At 42.1% G+C, this 15852-nt stretch overlaps 1 protein-coding gene across 4 annotated transcripts in view; it reads left to right on the top strand.

The window, feature by feature from the left end:
* Positions 1-6264: 6264 nt before the first annotated feature.
* OSBPL1A (oxysterol binding protein like 1A) overlaps positions 6265-15852 on the top strand; it is a 134971-nt gene continuing 125383 nt past the window's right edge. For all 4 annotated transcript variants that reach the window (XM_030552928.1, XM_030552926.1, XM_030552927.1 and 1 more), the window contains exons 1-2: positions 6265-6336; positions 15455-15577. In XM_030552928.1, the coding sequence (XP_030408788.1) occupies positions 15457-15577 (121 nt within the window). In that variant the 5' untranslated portion in view covers positions 6265-6336; positions 15455-15456. The remainder of the gene's footprint in view (positions 6337-15454; positions 15578-15852) is intronic.

Below are 15852 nucleotides of genomic sequence, written 5' to 3'. Positions count from 1 at the left end.
CTCGTTTTTGTGGATACAGACTACCACAGCTACTCCTCTGATACTTCTAAGCAGTCACTTTTTGGAGTCGAAATGCACTTTAATGTACATGAATACTAAACAGTAGAACCTCACAGTTACAAACATCTCAGGAATGGAGGTTAAAAACTCTGAAATGTTTGTAACTGAACAAAATGTTATGGTTGTTCTTTCAAAAGTTGACAACTGAACACTGATTTAATATAGCTTTGAAACTTTACTATGCAGAACAAAAATGCTGCGTTTAACCATCTTAATTTAAATGAAACAAGCACAGAAACAGTTTCTGTCTCTTGTCAAATCTTTTTTTAAACTTTCCCCTTATTTTTGTATTAGTTTACATTTAACACAGTACTATACTGTATTTGCTTTGTTTTGTTTTGTTTTGTTTTTTGGTCTCTGCTGCTGCTGCCTGATTGAGTACTGCCAGTTCCAAATAAGGTCTGTGGTTCACGGGTCAGTTTGTAACTCTGAGGTTCTACTGTATTCAGCTTTCCCATTCCAGATTTTATATATATAAAATATCTTCAATACTTGGTCATTGGGAAGGTAATTTTCCCAATTTGGGCAAGGCTTCAGATTCGACCTATGACCTCAATGCCATGATTGTTTGGCCACAGTTAATATAACTATTCTTTGAACTGTTCTTTTCATTTTTGTTACATTCTGTTTGTATATAGTTAAAGGGCCAAAACATTCTGTCAGTGGCCTAAATTACCACAAGGAATGCAAGCTCTTTGTTCGGTGTGGTAAGGGTAAGATAATACATTGGGTCAAAGGTGATGCTGTTTGGAAAAGGTCTATTCAAATTTTTTAATCCTAAACTTAGAACACACAAAAATCACACAAACCTCAAATTGGATACAATTAATATTTCTTAGTTATAAATAAAATATTTACATACAGATGCTTAATCTATCGATTGACCATTTAAAATGCAAATTGGTGTTATGAAACAACACCCTCTTGTGGAAAACCGCATGTAAAACCTACCAGAATAAAAATTATAATTTAGAGGAGAATAGGAGAATATTTGTAATTTTTTTTTTAGTTCTTAATTTCTATTACCAAACATACACAAAGGAACATGTAATTAGTCATCTCCTTATATCCTTGCAAAAGAAAAGGAACACTCAGGGACTAGATAGATAGATAGATAAGATAGATTAGATAGATATCTTTACATCACATGATTTTACTCTCCAAATGTCTTTTATCTTTAGTAGACAGTTTCCTAATCTCATGGCTGGGTTTCAGACCTAAGGATCAATGTGGTATAACTCATGTTAGGAGAACCATATTTCAATTTGTGAAGTCAACGTTTGTGCAAAATGAATGCAAAGTGGATGTAAAATGCTACAGCTGGTGTGAACGGAGAATTCTGATTTGGTAGTGTTTATGAACAATTTGCACAGGTATAAAAAAGTTACACAAGGTGAAAGGCAGTAAAAATCAAGTGCAGAATACCCAGTTTTGCCATTGACTTCAATGGGGCCAGGATTTTACCCCTACTACCAGGGTGGCCAAACTTACTGACCCTTTGAGCTGCGTACAATAATCTTCAGGTGTTTGAGAACTGCAAAAGACACACAGCCTTCTCCCCAGGGCAACGCCTGCTGGGAAGTGGGGCTCCTTCACTGTGGGGCAGCAACTGCCAGGGCATGGGACTTCTGCACCGAGAACACCCTCACCCATGACTCAGGGGCTGCCCCAGGGCCTAGGGGCCGCAGGGACCTGGCGGTCGCTTCCGGGAACCTCACAGAGCTAGAACAGGCATGGAACCTGCATTAGCCCTGGGCCCCTGCTGCACTGCTGACTGAACTTTTAACAGTCCAGTCAACAGTGCCGACTGGAGCAACCAGGGTCCCCTTTTGAAAATCAGATGCCTGGCAACCCTAATGAAGAGAGGAGAGTTACAATGGAAACAAGAGACTAATACACATGTATAAGAAAAGATTACGAAAAGTTAGAAATAAGTTTGTGTGACAAAGGGAGGTTGAAACTGTATTGTCCAGTGCAGCCGACTGTGATGGCATCATCCTAATGAGCGTCCCATTTGTAAGTAATAGATCACTACTTGCTGAGTGTTTTGCCCTAATACGTATTTTTTAGAGCCATCTGTTGTTTAAGTGAATCTCAGTCCAACTTCAGTACATGGTTAAGTACTTTGTTGGATTAGGGGCTAAATCACTGTGAAACTGCTGTAACACCATTGTATGCACACCTTATTCACTATCTTGTATTTAAGTCCGAACCAAAACTGCTTCTGTTATTTTAGCAAAAAGACACAATAAACAGGCCCAGATCCTGGTCTGTGGCCAAGGACCATTTGGTGCATCTCAGGAGAATTGTGTGTAAAGGTGGCTTAAAGCCTTTATGACCCACCCCCCCGCCCCCCGATCTTGGGGCCATCTGTGTGCCAGTCCAATCTTCTGTGTAACTTAGAGAAACTTGAAAACTTCTCTAAATTGTGGTGGCTGTCAATGGGCCCCAGGGGCCACCCCAGCTACTGAGCATTAGTAACTACGGGAGCCTTGGCCATGCACCCTTTCCTCTGGCCATGCCCATGTGTCATTTGGGAAGGACAAGGCATAACAGCCAAACCAACACCTCTATATCACCTGATTCACCTCTTCAGGGGGCCTCCTCTAGCGGATGGCTAAGATCGCTTTAGTACTGTTTTGCGCAGTACAAACTAGTCCTACCCCATCAGTAAGTTGGGTTCACAGTGTTCACAAATAGACCATGCAGCAGGCCTTTCCATTTTGTCTTCCTGTTGGCATGCATTCAGATCTACTTTACAAAGGTTCATAGAGGGTTCTGCTGGAGAACGTGGGCCTGACTCTTCATTCTGTTATGCCAGTGTAAATCCCTACACTGGCATAAAATGTGTGTATTGGAGTAGAGGACTAGACCTCATGTTTGTATCCTCACTACTATGCTTTCCAAGCAAAGGGGAACTAGAAAAAAGGAACAACTTTCCCAGGAACCATACGCACAATGGCTACATACTAGGTATTAGAGCACAGTTTGTCACACTACCATTTGACAGTTCATTTAGTAAACATTTTACTGAAGGATAACATCTGTACAACAGATCAAATTGCAATATTTCAATAGTGAATTACCAGTGTCCAGCAGGGTTGTAGAGTTGGCAATAGTGAATATATGCGTCAAATATTTTTTCTAGTTTGAATATGAAAAAGAGAACAAGATCTGGAGAAGTACACAAAGAAGATGAAGTGTCGGAGGCAGAACTGTGGACGTTTTGTGGAGAATACAGGGGGAAATAATACTTAGTAAATCTTAACCCTTTTCAGTTCAAAACACTTTCCAAATATTATTCCTCACTTCATCCCTGTATAAGCAAGTATTAGTAAACTTAGTCAATTGTGCAATGCTATAAAGGGTGTACATGCTTCTTCCTGGCCTGTCTAAGCTATCATTGGTGCCCTGAAGCATGATAAATTATCACCCTTACACCATCTTGCCTTGTATGGCTCCTATTTTCAAACCATATCTAAATTAACTAGTAATTAACACGATCATTTTAAATTGTCTAACCCTTTTATAAGTCTTGTAACAGGATTTGACCTCCTGCGGCAGTGAATTCAACAGATTATGTGCTGCATGAAGTAGAAGTTCCTTTTATTGGTTCTGCACTTACAACCCTTTTAGCCAAGGCTCTCTTTAGTCTTGTATTCTGGAGAAGGATAAAGAGATGGCTGGATCCTTCAAAACTTTGAATTCTTCAGTCAAGTTGCCCCCAACGCTTTACCTTTCCAGGATAAATAATCCTGGCAGAGGAGATGGTGTAAAATATATTCTGCTACAAGAAAACAATTGACAAAACCAATTCACATCATACACATGAATTTTATCCAAAGGTGGTTGCCAACACACTCAACCCCAACATAGCTTGTTGGATGTTCCACTTATTACTAACTGCAGCAGGCCTCCTGAAAAAGAAAGAAATGATATGCTCAAATCATGGGAAACCCATGGTCATGGCAACACTGCTTCCAGACTTTAAAGAGCAAAACTCACTAGATTATTATTCTTTATGCAGTGCTGGGAGTGTACAACAAGGGGCTGTCAAACTGGTAAACTATGATGAAGAAATAACAGGACTCTGCCTTGAAGAATTTAGAAACATGAGATAGTCTAGTTAGCTGCACTACAGACACCGTGTTGTGTGGTAATTATAGCTGGGAAGAGCTAAATTATTGACTTTTTCTGAAGTGAGAATGTGGGGCTTGGCTTTAATAGGAGTCTGTTCCAGGCAGTCAGGGTGTTGTGAAAGATGGCACAGAGCCATGAGTGGGCTAAGGAGACAAAGGGAGAGAAGCTTAGGTGGAGCCAAGGGTGTGGCTGGATGTGTGGGAGAGAGGTGCAGGCAGAGCAGTTACAGAGTGCTCTGAAAATGAGAAAAAGGTTGGAGTTAATATGGAAGAAAAAGAGGCCAGTATGAGCATGGAAATAAGTGAACCCTTTCAGATAGTATATACTGGAGCTAGGCAGGAAATGGGTTTCCTGTCCTAGGAAAACGTAGATTTAAAAAAAAAATTTCCATGCCGAATCAGGACAAAAAGTCGCAATCTCAAAAATGTTCACAAACTAAAAATTTAAAAAAAAAGTTAGGTCAATTTAAATGTTTCCTTTTGATTTCAACCTTTTTATTTAATTTTTTTACTGTAAATTAAATTTCAAAATGAAAAATTGTTTTGAAGTAAAAAAATTGAACTTTCTGTTTAGAAAATGTTAACATTTGTAGAAATCAAACCTTTCCCATGAAGTTTTGGTTTTGATAAATCAGCATTTTTTGATATTTAGTTGTAAAATTCCTGACCAGCTCTATTACATACCCATTGCTAAAGCTCATCTGCAGAATGATGCCTTACTTAAGATCAGACAACACAAACCAGAACAGAGATCAGCAAATTCTGATTATTCATCTGTATAGACAAGGAACTACTATATTTCCTCTTTTTATATGCCGCAATTTCATTTTTAGAATGATCATTTTTTAATATATAGAACATAAATTAAGCAGAGACACTAATCTACAATAATACATGCTTTCTTACAGCCACTTTATGTCATCTTGGTTTCACAATAATTGCTAAGGTTTAAATTTGCCCATTCCTGGAACCCGATGATCCACCCTACTGGGTTGAATGGTTTTCTGACTGCACTTGTAGCTCCTGACCTTTCACCAAATGCCATACAGAGTGACTAATGTCTCAACACTGTATACTACTATAATATTTAATAACTTCACATGCTCCTGCAAGGCTTCAAGCAGCATTGTGGGAGCATTGTCCAGTGCTGAAGGTAGAACTGCAAATTGCCAGATTTTATGGGGATTAAATATGAGCAAAAAAGTGGAACAGATCTAGGAAGAGAGTGGTGGAACTTCAGCCTCTACGGCTGTACAGTCACTCAGAATTTCCTTTCACTAGTATTGTATTTGTATATAAACTGAAGTAACTGAAAAAAAACCAACAAAAAACGTATTTTTTCTGATGACTTTATATTCTTTTTTGAGAGGTTACATTTGTCAGAGTTCTTGTATCTTCAGTGTTATTTATATCTGGGTCTGATATTTTGTGCCCTCTGTAAGATAATAGGTGATTGGGTCCAAGACTGATAGATGGGAAACCTAACTCTGTTGCCACTCAGCTACTCGGTGTGTGGCCTCATGCTAATGACTTAACATCTTTGTGCCCCTTCCCCCCCCTTATAAAATGGGAATACTCATAATTTTAAACGTCTTTGAGCTCATCAAAGGAACGATGCTAGATAAGTATTATTTATTATTAAGGTCACTAGGCCGTTTTGCGTCGGTATGCCGAGCCTCCCTCACACAGCAAGGTCTGTTATCAGTTCATTCCCTGCAGTACTCTCCCAGGGCGTTCACATACAGAGCTTTTTGAGAGAGCTCACGTGCACATCAGCCCCCCTGTTAGGATCTGCAGCAGAATCACCCCTGTGAGTGTTTCTGTGTGTCTGCTGCAGGGCGCGGATGCCCAGCCTGGCTCAAGAGAACCCAGGGCCCAGCTGCTGCGGCTCCGAGCACGCGCAAGGGACACACGAGGGGCTGCGGCGCCGAGCGGAGCTTTGCCCTCTCTAGCTTCCCGTTGGGAGTGTCCGTCAGCCGGCGGGGGCGGGAATCCTGCCGGCTGGGGAGGGCGAGCCCCGCGGCCGGTCACGTGCGGGGCGGTTGCGTATAAAACAATCGGGAGGGCGGCCCGGCGCGTCAGGCTGGCTGGGAGCGAGACGCGGTGGCTGCGCGAGGGAGCCCGCCTGCTTGCAGCGGTGAGGCGGCGGCCCGGGGCCGGGAAGGGGGGTGCTTGCTACCCCCGCGCTGTTGTTACCCCCCGTGCGTCCCAGCCTGCGGTGGGTGGCCCTCCCCGGGGGGGGCGCGGCAGCAGCGGTTACAAGCAGCGATGAGCCGTATTGTGCAGGGGGCTGCGGAGCCCTCCCGCCACGGCAACTGCTGGGAGCCGCAGCACGGGCCCCAGGCTATGGGGAGCGCAATGAAAGCAGAGCGGCGGGTTGGATCTCCGCGTCGCTTGCCGCCCCCGAGGGACTGCTGTAGTGACCCGTCCCGGGGCTAAGGGATCTTTGCAGAGCAAGTATCTGCTCCTTGCGGCGCACAGCTGTGTGCCTGGCTGGGTTTACAGGGCTGCTGACCCCTGTGGTGCCCAGTGTGTCCCCCCAGTCAGCCTTAGGCGTCTCAGGTGCCCAGTTCCCCTAGTTAGGTCAGAAAGTGTTGGAACAGTTTGTATAGTGGGGACTGCTCAGAGCCATTGACCCAAGCTGTAAACCCTGTACATAATGGCAGCTGCTTCAAGTCAGAGGATGCTGCAGCACACCTAGCTCCAGCACCTATGAGTTACAGACTAACACAGCTACCACTCTGAAACATGTATCTGCAAAAAGAACGAGGAGTACTCATGGCACCTTAATTATTCCTCGATCTTTTTTATGACCTATGTGAACATTATCTTTACAAGCTGGAGAGCTGTCCCCAGAGACTAGCCCTGTTCCTTTGCAATAGGAAACATACCCTCCTCTCTGACTGATTACAACATACTGCTGGTTAAATGTTTGTTTATAGTTGCCGGAGAGGATGCCGGCACAATGTGAAGCGGTATTGGTCTGTCAAATCATAAGACTTGCTATCGGTAAAAAAAATCTAAACTGGCTGCTTGATGCTCAGGCCCTCAGGAAGTAGCTGACCGTGTTAGGCTAGCCCCTGCACATGCACACACAAAAGAAAGCGAATGTACGGTTCAAGTGATCCCTCCTCCAATTACTGTATAGCTCAAACAATAGGAGTTACACGCCTGTTGAGTGGAGAACAGTCAGGGTGGAGGTGTCCAGTATTGCTGGTGTTTGGGACATGATAGTCCATTCTCTAGTCTTGAATGTGGTTGTGTGTATTGCAGCTAATATGATCTGCAAATTTGTTAATCTTCCAAAGATCACCATAAATAATGATTTCCAAAATGATTAAAACACCACTACCAAACTAAGACTTGAAGTCAGTTTTCTACTTTAGGACTGATTGAAGATCTTTACATCCTCAACTCTGAACTTTCTTGCAACTGTACTACCTTCTACTCTGCTGTTAGCTTTCTGGGTGACCTCAGGCAAATCACTTTACTTTTCTGTGCCTCAGTGTCCCCATCTGTAAAATGTGATAATGGTACTGACCTCCTTTCTAAAGGCTCTTTGAGACTTGCTGATGAAAAAAGCACAATGTAAGAGCTAGGTATTTTGCTGTGATCCTGATTTGATCCTGTTAACTGTAGTATAGTTGGTCAGATTCTTGGCTATTTTTAGAGTTATAAGGTTCTGCATGGATTAGTGGTGGTGGCTTCAGTAGATCACTCTTCCCATGGCATGGAAGTAAACCAGTACCTCAGAGTGGTAAGCTCATGGGCCTGAGGGAGGAACAATCTTCCTGCAGAGAGGTGAAGCATCCTGGCTATGTGTGAAAAGAGCCACTAGATCTTTAAGAGTATAAGGATTAACCTAAATATCTGGGCCAAAGTCCATGTGATTGCTGTCAAAGAGGTGCATTGTTTTCACCCAGGTTACTTATGCTTCAGATGTGGATGAAATTATTTTTATATAGTCTGACACTGAGTACTCTGAGACTGTGCTATGAAAGTGCACATCTCTGGATATTAGCCTCTTTAATTTGAGACAGAACACATTGCTTTCTATACAATATAGTTGGACACGTCAAACTTCTCTCCATTGCATACCTAGTAGCAACTGCAGCAGCCCTAGAATATCTGTGTTAGTAGACTCCTTCGGTTTATCCTTTATTAAAGCAGGGGCAGTAGATGAGTGCCATCAAAATCTGCAGAACTTTAACTTTCACTTAACTCTGTTTGAAGTGTCAGGTCCTCCTGGTGCTGTGTGTGTTAATCTTCCAGAGTATAAATCAGTGTAGTGTTGTTTTAGGATTATTGTCCATTGATGTAAATGGAAAGCTTCCCATAATGTCAGTGGTTACTGGGTCAGTCCCTTTGTGTAAGAATGGCCAGTTTCAGTTCCGCTGTTGCTGCTAGTCTTGTCAAGCTGCAGCAGAGTGAAAAGCAACCAGATTCTTGTCAGCTTTTAGTGCTGTCCACAGAGCTGTGAACAGAAGCTATGAAACAGAGAAGAATCTGGTGTTCAAATTAGGGCTGTCAAGCAATTAAAAAAAATCACAATTAATCATATGATTAAAATTGTGATTAATCATGTGATTGTGCTGTTAAACAGTAATAAAATACCATCTATTTAAATATTTTTGAATGTTTTTTCTACATTTTCAAAAATATTGACTTCAGTTACAACACAGAAACCAAGTGTATAGTGCTCATATATTTTTATTACAAATATTTGCACTGTAAAAAGAAACAAAAGAAATAGTATTTTTCAGTTCACCTAATACAAGAAGTGTAATGCAGTCTCTTTAGCATGAAAATTGAACTTACAAATGTAGAATTATGTGCAAAAAATAACTGCACTCATAAATATAAGAATCTAAAGCTTTCTTTAGAGCCTACCAGTCCACTCAGTCCTACTTCTTGTTTAGCCAGTTGCTCAGACAAACAAGTTTTTCATTTGCAGGAGATAATGCTGCCCGCTTCTTGCTTACAGTGTCACCTGAAAGTGAGAAAAGGCATCAGCATGGCACTGTTGTAGCCAGTGCCACAAGATATTTACATGCCAGATGCAGTAAAGATTCATATGTCCCTTCATGCTTTGACCACCATTCCAGAGGACGTGTCCATGCTGATGATGGGTTCTGCTTGATAATACAAAGCAGTGCAGACAGATGCATGTTTTTCATTATCTGAGTCAGATGCCACCAGCAGAATGTTGATTTTCTTTTTTGGTGGTTGTGTCCATAAAGAGACTTTTGTGTGGGAGAAGAACAGACACTTCTAATAAGGCAAGATAAATACAATAAGGAGATGTCTTCAATGCCTGTTTCCTACTCTTGCTCCTACAATACATGGAAAAGAAGCCATCCTCTATCTTAAGAATTCCAAAAGCAAGAGACTTAAGTAGGAGTGTTTTGAGTAGTATTGGATATAACACTTGACATATGCCACTGATCTGTTAAATTTATTCTGACAAATACTTTCTTGCAATATTAACATAAAACTATTGCATTACTATTGGGCAAATATCTTTATGCCTTCATAGCTACTAGCATTCAAATACTTTTTAGCATCGATGGGCAATATTACACTGAAAGATAGTACATGCTTGCCTTAATCCTTTAAATTGTTGGTAATATGATGGAGTTATGGGTCGGCATGGTTGTCAATACATATTTTACCCTAGCTAGTCAGGTGGGTTCTCAAGTTGGTAGGTGGTGGAGGGGAGTTATGGAGGATTACTAATTACAAGTTATAACTTACAAATTCTTGCTCTGTTGATCCACATTAAATAAACTATGAATCAGTCCTTCAGCTTCAGTTGGACTGTACCGCCTTCAGGTGGCTGGATGGTTCAAGGAATATGGAGCTTTTTCACCACTAAACCACCTGGCTTAGGAATTGCAGCCTCACCTACAATGGAGAGTTTTGGGTGTGATTAAATAAAATTGACCTGTGCAACTCCTAAATGTTACCCTTACCCAGTGCTCTTGTAATGAGAGTTACTAGTGCAGATAAGAAGCATTGGCTGTCTACTATGAGTGTTACAAATGTCCTGCAGCATACCAGTCATTCAAGGGCATATTAATTTCCCACAAGCCAATGCACATAGTGCCAAGAAATGTGGGATAAGTTTCTAGAAGGCAATGCACTTGCAGTGTCTGTGGGGATAAATGAAAGCAAAATAGGATTGGTGGTATGAACTCCCTGTAATGTGCCAGGTACACATGGGCCAGTAATAGCACTTCAATTTCATGTGGCATAATTCTCCAGTGTAAACAAGACTTAAGCTGCCACCATTCAAAAACTCTCTCTGTATGTGAATGGTCTCAGCCTTCATATTAAGTGCGCACATTAAACACCCACCACTGGCTGGCATTTTGGTGTTTCAAGAGAGGACTGAATGCAATTCAAATTTCCCTTCACTCATATATTCTTGGCCTTTTCAGGTAAGGGATAAGACAGTCTGGCGGAGGACTATAATTTTTAGTACTCCTGCCAGGCTGTATACCTGATCTGTAGATGAAGAGAACTTCATTAACCAGGACTGTCAATGTGGCACCTTCTCACAACTGGTAAACTTGGTGAGAAGGGTTTAGGAAGCACTTTTTCTCTCTCCTTGCATGCCTGCCCTTGCCCTTGGAATTTCAGGGTTGCCTTTAAACTCACAATACCTGGAACCCTGTATTGACTGTTACTCTTTGCTCTCTATTAAAACTAGATAGACTTTCATACCCATCTTCTCAGTCCCTTGTCATAAACTATGCTTTGTGGGCATGCATAGTAAACTGAATAAATGTCTTAAGTTCAAATTTAGCTCAAATCTTAAACTGGAAGAGTGACCACAGGCAGATTCACTTAAATGTGTAAAATTTTCCATATAAATAATCCCTGAAGTGGCTATGATGAATAGCAAGTCATTCTTCTGCACCAGTTCATATTTTACACTGTGGCTCTAGGTGCTTCAATAATATAAATAAAGCTCATTCTAGGAGGAGAAAAAAGCAAGTAGATAGGGAAGTTCCTGAGTAAACAAACCTTGTTTAATTTTAGCACAATATTTTTATTACTCTTCCAGTGTATACAATTGCAAGAGCAGAAATTGTTTACCTTGAGTTAGTAAACAAACTCTGAATTCTAATGTCAGTTTCTCTTAGGCAAGTGATGCTTGCCCAGTGACTCCACAGCCTTGCTGGTTCTCAGTAGGTCTTGTAACACTGGCTTTTAGCAGAGTGCTGATTAAAAGGGCACCAATTTTTCCTGCTGCATAAGCATGAAGGAGTGCTGAGCAAATGGACCATTTACAGGGTTCCCTTCCCAACTGTCCAAAGGCAGGGGAAGGGAAGACATTGTGCCAGCTGGAATGGCAGAATTGCAACAATTTATGTTGAAAATGTACTGCAATATTTGCACCTTGTCAGCATCCCTTGTTGACAAATGATGCAATGTTGTGATTTAAACATTACAATGGAATGTCCCTCTGACTCTAAATGGATTGAGAGTATACTTGAAGAACTGACTTTGTTTTGGACAGGTGGCTTTCCTGCTTTTTCATTCTGCTGACCTCTCCATAAGAGGTTTCCCTTCTCATGGCTGCCTCCTCCTAGGTTCTCACTGCATTCTGGGAGCCACCAGGAAAGGCATCACACTTCATAGCTTGAGAAGCAGTGTTCCAGACTATTCACTGATCACACTTCACTCATATTTTCTTGGCTTAAAATAAGACTTTTGTTCCATGACCTCTGTCATGGTTTGGGTATTCCTAATATACCTGTCCATTATTCCTTGTGTGTACCTGTTCTCAGTGTGTGGTAGACTTGTCTGTGGAAGAACTCCTAGTGTGGTATGATGGTATTGTTAAATTGTCAGTCTGTATTTGACTGGCATGTGATTATGAGTTCCTTCCCTTTAGGAAGTGAGTTTTGTAACATAGTTTCTAGTATTATGGGCGTTGCATGTGTTTAATGGATACAGAAACTCTGCAGCTGTACTAGTTCTCAAAGACAAAGTAAAGAATGGTACCTTACTGAAGAGGGCTCATTCAAGAAAGGCTAGTTCCAGGGCCTGAAGATTACCAGAAACCTGTTAGTCAGAGACAGACAAAAGATGAGGAGTAGCAAAGCCCTGCCAGCAAGGTCCAGTGGTAATGCCTTCTGAGAAGACAAGCTGTGTGCATGACGTCCTCCTTACAATTCCAGTCTGCTGGGATTTAAATCAGGTTACTCTTCCTGGATCCTGCTTCGGGGAGAGGGGTTGCTCAGTCTTCCGTGCTCCGTTCTGGCCAGGAGGCTTTTGATTCAACCTGAAGATTCCTCTTTTCCCCCTCTCAGCTGCTCATCTATCTTCTTCAGAACCAGTGTCTTTGGGAGGCTTTCCTCTGCTACTGTACATTTCCGCAGCCTCTTAGGGTGCTGCAACGTATGTGGCTTTGTGACTTTCACAGTTTAGCCCCCATCTCTTCATCTTCCTTTTTCTGGGTCCTTCCTATGAGCAGCTCCTGGGCAAAGGGGAGGCCCTTCTCTGGCTGTGGTCCCCCATTGCTGTCCCTCCTCTTTGGCTGGTGCAGTGAGAGCTCCCTACTATTGCAGTCTACTGTAAACACTGCTCACAGAACTGTGAGTAAGTGTCATGTAACTCATCAGTCTTGCTAGCTTTCCCAAGCACCCAAGTGAAATTATGAGAAGCAGCAGAACTATTGGAGATCTCTTCTGGCAGGAAAGCTATGCTGAATAGTAAACTCAGTTAACACTTGGTAGTCTCTTTGCAACCATGGGGGCAAAAAGTTAACTTTCACTTACTGGAGATTTTGCTTCTGCAGGATTCAGCACAGGCAATCCTTGCATGTGTCTAGTGATCTTGTCAAGACCTAGTTTTTTCCTCTGCCAACCTGCTAGTCTGCTGATGCTCTTGGCAACAGTAACTTACTGCATATTGCAGAAGAACACTCTTTGCAGGCTATTGTATAAAAGTTGCTCCCTGACTTTTTCAAAGAGGTCACACTTCACTTATGATTTGAGGATTTCTTACAGGTAGTTTTGAGTTGTGCTGTATCTTGAGGCAGTTTTGTTGTAGTAAGCAGCAAGCCAGGAACACATTTTCTGGTGTATAATTCATGGGACATGTGCATGTGTGAGGACAGCAAATGGACTCAGTCTTGTTTATATAAGAAAAATGCAACATTTGAGAGAGGTATTTGAGTAAATGGTACTGTTGCCCACCCAGTTGCTTAAATTTTTCCATTGGGTTAGCATTGTGCTATTGTCCCTTTTATGAGGTCCTAAGAGTACAACAATCGTACAATCTTGGTAATACAAAACCCTCTAAAAGAGCTGTGATGCAGTAGGGACTGTCTGTGTGGGGAGTGGGAGAGCAGGGGAGGACTTTAGGGGATGGACGATGCCAGGGCCTGTAACCTGAGCTAGGTAAGGGAGGGGAAAGGTCAACACCTTTGCCCGGGAAGGGGAACAAAGGAAGGGGGTGGCAAGAGGGAAGCAGTTTGAGTTTGGGCTTGGGGCTGTGTGGGTGGAATTCAGGGTATCCTAGCTAGGATCCAAGCACCCTGAAAGCCCAGAAGGACTTGGTGGAGGGGTCCTGACTGTGCCTGCAAGCTCTGCTGTAACCGGTGTTCCTGTTGTCCAATAAACCTTCTGTTTTACTGGCTGGCTAAGAGTCACTGTGGGTCCCAGGAAGAGGGGTGCAGGGCCGGACTCCCCCACACTCCGTGACAAGAGCACCCAACAGTGCTAAGCAGGGCCAGTTTTAGTTCCTCTCACTGAGAGGCCTTTTTTTAAAATAAAGGATTAAGTCTCCCGTGATTGCTTATTTCAATGGCTGATCCTTCCTGTCACCTCAGGCAGCCAGTGGACAATTGGAATTTCCATGCATTCTCATCCCACAAACGCTAACTGGCTCTGTTCTCCAGTTGACTTCTATTGCTAAATGGACTCCAATTAATCCCCAGCCAAGCACTCAGACTAAACAGTATAAACCATGTATGTTGTCTTAAAGCTTTAAGAGGTAAGTGGAGGAAAAGGGGAAAGTCATTGATTATATATAGATGACGTCTGTAGCAATAGTGTTTGTTCATTAGATATCTGAACTGAAAGTGGCCAGTAAGTAGAACATCTTTTTCATCTAAGCTTGTCATAGTATAATTCCCAGATCTGAACCTTAGCGTCCAAAATATGGGTACTAGCATGAATTTCCCTAAGCTTAATTACCAGCTTAGATCTGATATGCTGCCACCAATCAGGACTTAGGTAGAGCGCCTGATATACTCTGGTCTCCCCCAAAATCTTCCCTGGAGACCCCAAGGCCCAGATTCCCTGAGTCTCACAACAAAGGGGAATAAACTATTTCCCTTCCCCCTCCTTTCTTCCTCCCAGCTCTTCCCACCCTGGGTACACTAGGAGAGAGAGACAGATTCAAGCTCCGTGAATCTAAACAAAGGGATTCCCCCTTCACCCTTCCTCCATTCCCTCACCCAGGGACAATACAGATTCAAGCTCTGTGAATCTAACACAAAGAGGAAATTTATCCTACCCTTCTCCCCACCAATTCCCTGGTGAGTACAGACTCAATTCCCTTGAGCCTCAACTGGGGAAGAAATCAAACAGGTCTTAAAAAGCAAAGCTTTTAATAAAAAGAAGGGGGAAAAAAGTACAAGTTATCTTTGTAATTTAGATGGTAAATATTAGAGTCTTTCAGCTTATAGACAATAGAAAGAAAGCTTTCTCCAGCAGAAATACAATTTAAAATACTTTCACCCAAATACACATTAAAACTCTACCAGCCAGATACACAGTTGCAAATACAGAAAAACAAAAAGATTAAACTGTTTTTCTACTTTTTTACTTACAAAATTGGAACAGAAGATTAGAGAGCCTGTAGGTATGTGTGGTTACTCTCAGAGCCTAGAGAGAACAAAGCAAAACCCAAAAAACAAAGGCTTCCCTCCACCGAGATTTGAAAGTATCCTGTCTCCTGATTGGTCCCCTGGTCAGGTGGTTGGTTCCCTGTTTAACCCTTTACAGGTAAAAGAGACATTAACCCTTAACTATCTGTTTATGACAAAGCTCTGTCTGTGCAGTCTTCAGTATTCTAGATATTCATATCCCAAGCAGAATGAGCCTAAGAGCGCACAGCCAAAAGATATAGTATATCCTGTTTTATCTTCGCTTGAAGTTATAGTATAACTTTTGTCCTGGGGAGAAGAGGGGGAATAAAACTATAACAACTAACAGTCAGTATTTATAATCTTTTAGGTATGATCACTGAAGCGGAACAGCAGCTTCTCCATGATGCTAGAAATGGAAACTGTGAAGAGGTTAAACAACTACTGGAAACCATGGACAAAGGAGAAGTGGTTGTTGACATCAACTGCAAAGGTTAGTATGATTAACTCTTAGCCATTAAGGTTATAAACCTTAAGTGATGTAGTGCCCCCTCATTTTCCTCTAAAAGGTACAATATCAAACTATAACATACCTGGCATGTATTTTTGTTTGGATGTATGTACATATAGAGCAGCGTGTATACGAGCTTCACATAGGGGGTACAGTACAATGCTTTGAGAGTTCTCTTGTAAAAGCGGAGTGAACTACTATATAAAGGACTAGAAAGACTGCAGGAGTCCAATATGTTGGACTGTGTATCGTTTCTT

Source organism: Gopherus evgoodei, chromosome 2, assembly GCF_007399415.2.
Source record: "Gopherus evgoodei ecotype Sinaloan lineage chromosome 2, rGopEvg1_v1.p, whole genome shotgun sequence".
Lineage (NCBI taxonomy): Eukaryota > Metazoa > Chordata > Testudines > Testudinidae > Gopherus > Gopherus evgoodei.
Note: the sequence above shows the minus strand (reverse complement) of the source record. Positions and strands in the feature narration are given on the sequence as shown.